This window comes from Microtus ochrogaster, linkage group LG2 (genome assembly GCF_000317375.1).
Source record: "Microtus ochrogaster isolate Prairie Vole_2 linkage group LG2, MicOch1.0, whole genome shotgun sequence".
Classification (NCBI taxonomy): Eukaryota; Metazoa; Chordata; class Mammalia; order Rodentia; family Cricetidae; genus Microtus; species Microtus ochrogaster.
The window spans coordinates 10,584,387-10,593,287 of NC_022028.1; the positions used below are offsets into that span (position 1 = coordinate 10,584,387).

General features: G+C 35.8%; 1 protein-coding gene across 25 annotated transcripts in view; it reads right to left on the bottom strand.

The window, feature by feature from the left end:
- Rims1 (regulating synaptic membrane exocytosis 1) overlaps positions 1-8,901 on the bottom strand; it is a 473,457-nt gene that overhangs the window by 128,965 nt on the left and 335,591 nt on the right. For 19 of the 25 annotated variants that reach the window (XM_026785683.1, XM_026785682.1, XM_026785680.1 and 16 more), the window contains 3 exons: positions 8,434-8,559; positions 6,834-6,896; positions 2,441-2,530 (listed from right to left, as the gene is read on the bottom strand). In XM_026785683.1, coding sequence (XP_026641484.1) covers positions 2,441-2,530; positions 6,834-6,896; positions 8,434-8,559 — 279 coding nt within the window. The remainder of the gene's footprint in view (positions 1-2,440; positions 2,531-6,833; positions 6,897-8,433; positions 8,560-8,901) is intronic. The other 6 variants (XM_026785690.1, XM_026785689.1, XM_026785679.1 and 3 more) reach the window with 2 other exon arrangements.

The window sequence follows — 8,901 nt, forward strand, 5'->3', positions numbered from 1 at the left end:
CTTCTAAGGTTCCCTTGTTCTATATTTCAAACAACTTTAGAGGCATCCTATAAAGTGAACAATTACCACTTTTCACACGGGTGCGCCCGCTTCAGAATGGTCCATGGATGTATATACAAGGGTCCTGTCTTTAAAACAACTTTCACCTACAGCCTTTCACATGTATGCTTTCCTTGACAAATGACAACAACAAATCTTACTTATTTTCTTAGCAGCCAAGTGACCTCATTAAATTGAGAAGCAGTGCTGAGCTACCCTCTCTAGATGGTTTAATGGAAATTTACTTCTTACTCAACATACAGGAGTATAGGTTTTTAATCTCCTATTTCTTTGTCTTATACTAAAGAGGGGTACGGTACTTGGATTTCACAACAACCCGTGTAATAATTATGATTAGCCTTCTTGTATACAGACTGACCCACTTTAATGGTGTTATTTGAGAGATTTAAATTTAAACTAATGGAAACACAGATTTGTGAACTCTTTGGCTTCAGTGTCTCAAGGGCACATATGTGAGACGTACGCTGTACAACAAAGCAGCCAGTGGAATCTGACAAGTCCAAATTATGGTGTGCTATAAATTAAATATTCATGGTTTACCATACAAAGAAGAATACACACTGTCTCCCTCACCCCTCACAGCTATTACTGACATGCCATAATGCTATTTAATGCTAGGCTAGGCTTTATTTTGACTTTTTTTTAGTACGGCTACAGAGATTTTAAAAGTGCACACACATCACTTCAACTGTCTTTTTATCAGCAAGCATTCATCTATATATTAAAAATGACAGAGGACTGTTACAGTCTGAAAATTTCACTAACCTGATAATTCTACACCTGTTTTAATATTTATCATAAATAAAAAACAAATAATAATATGAAACATATTAGAATTATCTAATGGTATCATTGTAATTATTTTGGGGGTAGGATAATACAAAACAAAATAAAAAGTAAGACTAACCACGGTTTTTGAACGGTCTACAGCAATTTCCACTAACTGTAAACCAAGTACGCCTTTTTCTTCCCAACTTGTTTTTGGTCATGGTGTTTTGTGACAGCCATAAAAACCATAATTATGTGATTTCATTTTTCCTTTTTTAAATTTTATACCTAATAATGCAAATAAAGGTTTGTAGCATAATCTTCTGAAGATCTACTGTTTAATCCCAAGAAATAAACATCTCATAGACTACAAAGATTAGTAATAAAAAAGTTTAAACAATGCATGACCAGGGTTACGTTAGTCCAACCAAATGCTTTTCTACAGAGATTGCAGAAGTCACTTATAAATTCCCTTGAATGACATCTAACTTAACAAGGACAGTGACTATAACCAAGACCATCAGTTACAACTAAGTTTTCAGGAATATAAAGTTTCCTAATAAGGAAACAATTGTTTCACTCACTTACATTTAGAAGACACTATGATACACTATTACTGACTGCATCTAGATCAAAATTAGTACTTGTTCATCAATCATACAAAAGCTTTAACAAAAATGATCTATGAGAATACATGTTATATGTATTGTATTTACTTTTGAAAGATTTCAGGAAATCTGATATTTTTTTACAAAATAAAATTTAACATAATTTATCTAAAAAGTAGGTTAATTTAAAAGGGCTAAAGATAAGTTTTTTTGTGGGTTTTTTTTTTTATTTTTTGAGACAGGGTTTCTCCGTAGCTTTTTTGGTTCCTGTCCTGGAACTAGCTCTTCTAGACCAGGTTGGCCTCAAACTCACAGAGATCTGCCTGCCTCTGTCTCCCGAGTGCTGGGATTAAAGGCGTGCGCTACCACTGCCCAGCTAAGGTTTTTTTTTTTTTTTTAATGTTTTTCAAGACAGGGTTTCTCTGTAGCTTTGGAGCCTGTCCTGGAACTAGCTCTTGTAGACCAGGCTGACTTCGAACTCACGGAGATCCTCCTGCATCTGCCTTCCAAGTGCTGGGAATAGATGCGTGTGCCACCACCGCCCAGTAAGATAAAGTTTATATCAAAAGAATTTTTATTTTGACTTAATGAAAAATTATTATGAGATCTATAAATATTATTTATTGCCACCCCTAATGGGGAAACAATATTCAACCCTTCTAATAACTCACTGTCCTATGGCTTTATCAGCATACTGAAGGCTCCTTGAATCACAGAAACACGAAACTGAACAGAAACAAAAGAGAAGCAGCAGCCAGAAGCATTTACAAGTTACATCAAACCATTTGCAACAACATTCATAGAAATATGCATATGTGTGTTTCGCACATGTCCACATACACATATCCCTACACAGATGCGTACTGAGGGAGGAAAATGAAGACAGCAAGAAAGTTGGCATGAGTGGATGAGTCTACGAGACTCACATGAAACAAAACAGAGTGGTTTAAAAAAAAAAGTCACTGTACAAATGATAAGAAATTCAGAAAGTCTTTATTTTATACCTTTCTCGTTCTGGTGAATGCAAACTAGTGTCTGGTCTCAAGCAGTTGGTACTAGCACTCTTAGCCCTGCCAAGGGAGGGCTGCAGCTCGCTAGTGCCAGGGCATTACATCCAGGGGGAGAAGAGAAAGACAAAGGAAAGAAAGGAAGACCACGTTAGAGAGGAAAGCATAAAATAATGTTCTCATTACACAGAATGTCGAATCACTGCGATTCAGTTCATAAGGGTGTGAGAGAGCCACGGGATGACAGTGTAAACTTTTGTTTAGAAAGTAAACAAATATTATGCTTAAATTGTGTTGCATAATTTAAAAACAAAAGAAAAGAATCTCAGACTGAAATATGACACTAAATCACACCTACTTATGAAAAAAAAACAAATTGGATACAGGAAGCATTTAAAACAAAATGCCTAAAACTGTATTACCAAGGACAGATGCCACACCAAAACAAAATGAAGGACATCATAGGAGAAATAACTGTACAGCTGTACTAGTTTGGTTCACAGCACTCGACAAGGGGAGTGAGAGTCAATCTTCACTCCCTGATGCTCTGACCTAACAGACATCAGTAACCGTCAGTACTCTCGATTTACAGCAATCAGGCTGAAGGGGAATGTCCTGTCTAGTCACTGATCTGGTCCACGTGTGTGCAGGCAGAGCTGTGCTTCACAAATCAAAGTCACACAAATAAAAGGAAACGAAATTAATCACCACAATTGCAAACCAACAAGGAAATGGGAAGCAAGCAGAATTCTGCCTTCTGAATTGTGTTTCGCTTAGATAGTTGTTTTAGAATATATGTTTATAATTAAATCAGGATTAGATAGTCTTAATGAAAGACAGCTTCCTGGACAATTAACTCGAAGCCTAAGGGAAATGACACATGAGGACGTCACTTTTCCATTTTCGTTGGCTGGGGTTGGAGGTTAGCTCACGCAGAGCACGTTGCACTGCCTCTTACCTGCTGATGCAACGACAGTTGTTCGGTAACAAAGGCATCTTGGGTGGTAAAGATTCAGAGTGCCTAACAACATGTCTGGAACATGGCAACACAAACATGCAGGAAAAAAAAACAAAAAAATATGAAATAAATTTAACTAAGGCATTAGGGAAGTAGGAGGCCTGGCCAAAGCTAGGTCAAAGGGGTTCTGCTAGTTTTCACAGAGAAGTCACAATAGTTATTTCAAGGACGGATCAGAATTAATAAAATATGAAGTGACACGTTATTTCATGCTACTTTAAGTTATAATTTAATCATCTTATTTGGGAAAATATCTGATAGGTTCTATGAACTACAAACCAATGCTAAAGCCTTTCTAATCCCTGGTCAAATATATACTGCCTATGTGAAGCAGAACAGCTCAGTGTTGAAACCAGAAACGCACTAATAGATGTCATTCTGGAGTTAAAATAAGACTAAAGGAAACTGCGATGGAAAAGCAAAGATTTAACCAGGAAACACTGATGCAGGGAATTAATGCCAATTAATTCACTAATTGGTATTAAGTGGCAGAAACAAGGTCCAAATTTGCCCAAGTTTGTACAAAACCTTTCAGGTAGCTGCACTATCCTATAAGGGGCAAGGTGAATCCAGTTAATTAATAGTTTTGTTTTTTGATAATCTAGTAATGTTAACTACAAAACTGCATCATCCATTTTAGTTCATACTAAAGCATGGCAAATGGAGGGAAGATGTATTTACCAAATTCCCTAAATTCTAACAGTCTCCCGGTATAACCATGATGGCACTAATGGGCATATCAGAGGAAATTTTTTGAAGCCTCAATTTAATGACGTCTTAAGACATTATTTACAGTCATACTAGGGAAAGCAATATTGAAATGTTCAACCTCCTTAAAACTCTATTCTTGCCATCTCCTGCCCGTGGGAAAGACACTTTAATGACAGTTTTCTATAAAAATTTTCAAAGGACTTGCTTATTTATTTTTATGAACTTGGTAATAGAGATCTACATGAAGTCAGAAGCCAAAAGGAAAATGACATAAAATTTGATGTATAAACATCTTGACTTTGCAACCTACTGATTGAAATCTAGACAATGCAGGTCAAGACTTTAAGTTGATTTCTACATAAACCAAATGGAAGAAATATCATCAGTGAGGCAGGGTGCTGTAAGAAATAAATGGATAACATTTATGAAGTATCTAGGACATGATAAGGCAAGTACAGCATTTCCAGCACACTATGCCACCTGAGGACTTTTACGTTAACAATGTGATTTATGATAGTTTGTTACAAATTGATTAATATGAGATAGGTTTTTAAATATGTTTTCAAAAATATGAACAATGATTTTAATTTGCAGTTTTCAGTCTCGTCTTAGCTGACAAACTATTGTTAGTACAAATACTTCAGAGAATTGTTAGATTCTCTGAAATAAGATTAAATTTAGTATTTTGAAAGTGTTATTTAACAATTTGGCCATAGAAGGATATTCTTAATAAATTTCTAAAATTTATTTGAAATAAAATTATATGGTATAGCCATACAAAAATGAGCTTATGTTTGTATATATCTTTATACAAATATATAAAATAATTTTAAAATGCATGGTACAAAAAGAGGAGATAATTAAATACACATGCATGTACATATATTTGAACTCATGTTTTCTCTGCCTTTAGAAATTTAGTAATAAGTATTAAGGGGTAGAAGGAAGGAAAATTTTTTGAAAACTGTAGAATAAAACAATACAGCTGCAATAAAAAATGCAGTCCGCAGTTTTACTGAGATCAACTCTACCATTATAAAAATAAGAGGCAGAGAAGTCGATGTAACTGCTTCTTCTCATCTCTACATTGCTAGCATTTCTACATCTGTGGAGGAATCAGTCAATGGGCTTGATCAGTCTCAGACTGACATTTATTAAATTTTCATATATATCTATGAAGATGACTGACTACCTATATGAAGACCTCTAAAATCATTAGTTGATCCTATCCGTTAAACAACAAAGATACATGGAACTTAGAATAATTTGTGAAACGTTTGTATTAAAAATGAGATTATATTAAATGATGCAACTAGAGGCACGGCATTTTTAAAAGCCCTGATACTTCACCTTGATAAGTAAAAGATAAAAAATGAAGAGAAACCATTTTATTTAGACTGGTGTACATCCAGGCACAAATTAGATCAATAAATAGAAAAGTATGTATGAATCTTTTCTCCTTTCTTAGGAAAGGAAATAGACAGCAATAGAAGAAAATGTACAGAACTTGTAAATAATTCATTGCTATTTAGAAACATTTGCTGGGAGCCTGAGGAGTTTAGTGTAATAAATGATTTGAGGTAATTAAAAACCTTCATGATTTTCTACTTTAACATCAGTTGATACATAGAATTAACAATTTCCTCACTTATCCAGTGGCCCTACAAAATAAACTGAATAATGATTAGCAGCTGGATAATTTTAGATGAGTACTTTTCAAATAATTCTTGCTAGCCCAGTCATGATCACATATTCAGTCAGAACCATGTGTCCTGCAGGAATACAATGAATGCTAAAATTCTCTCTGTATTGCAGATGAGGTCTTTGTACTTCTTTCCTTTGGGTTTTTCACACTTGGGAGAATCTGTGCTCTTTTCACTCATCTGCTTCTCAACATTCAGTTGACTACAAACTGACAGCAATGATTAGCTAGCTAGACTCTACTAGTAATCGCTAAAGAGTTATTTTTATCAGATTTGAAACTCAAGATACAAGCCTAACATTTTGCATCATGCTTTAAGCAAAGGAGTATACCGTCCTCTCTCTCCTCTAAGTAACTTTAAGAGGTATTACATGTACGTATGCATGTCCTCATGAGGAAGTTTCTGAACTAGTAGGGGCAGGGGCATTAAGGAACCTGAAGACAAGCCATTAAAAACGAACTGAAAACATTTAAATAAAAACAGAAAGAAAAAGAGAACATAAAGGATAGCAAGTTCCAAAAGGAAGCGTTTGAAAGGCTAAAGCAACAAAACCACAATCATGAACACAGTAAACCTGCCACACACGGGAGAACAGAGCTTTTGTGACTAGACAGGTCTTTAAGTCCGCGTGTGAAGAGGCGGAGCTCACAATGGGCATTTGCAATCAAAATTGGAGAAACTGGTTCCTCGTTTTTTTATGGGTGTGAAAATATTTCCAACGAGGCTCACCAGTCTTGAATTGTTTTTTTTTTTTTTTTAAATATACTCATGTCGAAGTGGTCTGCTTTGATTAAAATGTTTTTGAAACCTTTGCCTAACCTCCATATGAAATAATGTCGCTTTTGCATGGTTGGGGAATTCTACGGTGTAGGAACAATACTGCCAAGGTAGAGACGGAATAGCAGAATGGGAAGCGAATCACCACACACAGTCAGCAGCATCAAATCCTTGTATTTACCTGGTCGTGTGAAGGCATTCTGCACTTCGTCCTCGTTTTGCTCTGGGCAGCATGAGAAGCTCACTGCACAGACAGGATGGGTGGTGGGTGAGACAGATAAATCATGAGGCATTAAATGACATGGGTTGTGCCAATGGTATGCCAATGAAAACATGAAAAGGGGGGAGAAACCAGATCGTCTGCACTAGCGTACTTGCTTGAGAGGTTAAACAAAAAGAAAATAAATATGACAGCGTTAAAAAAATTCAAACAATAGAGTAACAAACATTATGGTTGACGTCCTAATGGCTGCTGACTGACTACGTAGTGGTTCGAAACAATTTTATGAAACAATAAAAAGGTTAGAAAACAGCCTTTTCCCCAAAAAGTATAGGAACACATTTCCCAATACAGTTATTTCAGTAACTAAAATGCATAAATTTGACCTTTCAGATATTAATGGAAAATAATTGGTTTTATTTCTTTTTTAGAAACTTAGCAACATGATCATTTCCTAGTCATTAGTAGCCACTCAGAAGGTGTATCATATTATGTTTTTTTTTTGTTCTTAACTAGGGTTTTTATTCTACAATCAAATTGTTTTAAATATGTCGGTTTCCTTAGCCATGTAGCCCATTGCTGATTGTAGCCCCACTACTATTCACCGGGACCCAGAGTAGAGCTGGCTCTGCAGGACCCACTCACTCATTCAACTGAGCAGTAAGAAATACTATTCCTTAGAGCAATTCTGTCCCCCAGTCTCCAATGTGATTCACACTTGAAGGTCACAGCAGCACTTCCCATAGGAACTTAAGATGCTCAGCTTGGGTTTTGTGTCCTTGAGTCCTTCACGTCCGTCATTAAACACCACTCTCCTCGCTCTAGCCCTCCCTGCTCTTTCCTCCACTTCAAAACACCAGAGGAGAAACATTCAACAAGGTGAGTTTCATTCCACTTTAACTCCAATCCTGCACTACCCCTAGGCTAATCCAGCACATCCATGTGGTTACTTTGATGAGAATGTCTGTGGGCATGAAGAAAAATACGTTTATTATATAGATTCCAACTAACAATTTCCACAGGTTATTTGTTCACTAATAAGTGAAGAGCTAATAGTGTACACACCCATATAATAATCTGTCTGCATATGTAGTATTTCACAGAGGCCTATGAGAAGACACGTGATAAGAAAGTGGTATCTAACAAAACATTCTTGACGTTTCCAGAGTCTACAGGGAAAACAACCTTTGAGGTGACCATTATCAAAAACACTTGAATTAGAGAAACAATGTCACTTTTATAATTACAAAAATACAACAATCCAAATGTGACCCATGGAGAAAAGTTATTCAAAATTGTTCACGTAGCCTTTCTTCTAAAACTTAGGTCAAAATCCAAGTCAATGAAACGTCACAACTAAATAAGCATGACTAAAAATATGTATATTAGTATAACCTTGACTGAATAACTTTGAGATTTGCATATGTTTATCAAAACTGTTGGAGAGTTCAGTTTTGAATGATGCAACTTAACTTTTTCATATATCATCCTGCAATATTTGTATATATTAAAACAGAACATAGAAAGATTACAGTATTGTGATTATACTTTAGAAAAGTACCTGTCTTGTTCCGATGAATACTGACTTTCCATATGTCTGGATCTGTGATCGACTGGACTTCGGGAGGCATCATGGTGTCTGGTTGGAGAACGTGACCTTCGTGTTGGATGAATTTCATCTAAGCTCCTAGAATATTACACAAAAATTTACGTGACAAAGTATTTTCCCAAACTATCAACAGACTAAAGGGGGGAAAAAGGGACTGTAACTGGCTAACAAATGACAAATGCTTTAAAGATGCTAACATAACACCGAAGCCAATTTTACTCAATGAACTAAGAGAACAGACTCTCAGTTTTGCCTCTGTTGCATTTTTCCAACCTGATTTTATATCTTTGTATAAAAAGGCCCATGATTTTATCTGTATAATTACAGCTTCAGAAGTATGTTCAGAGTCAGATGAAATAGAAAATACACACACACACACAAAGAGAGAGAGAGAGAGAGAGAGAGAGAGAGAGAGAGAGA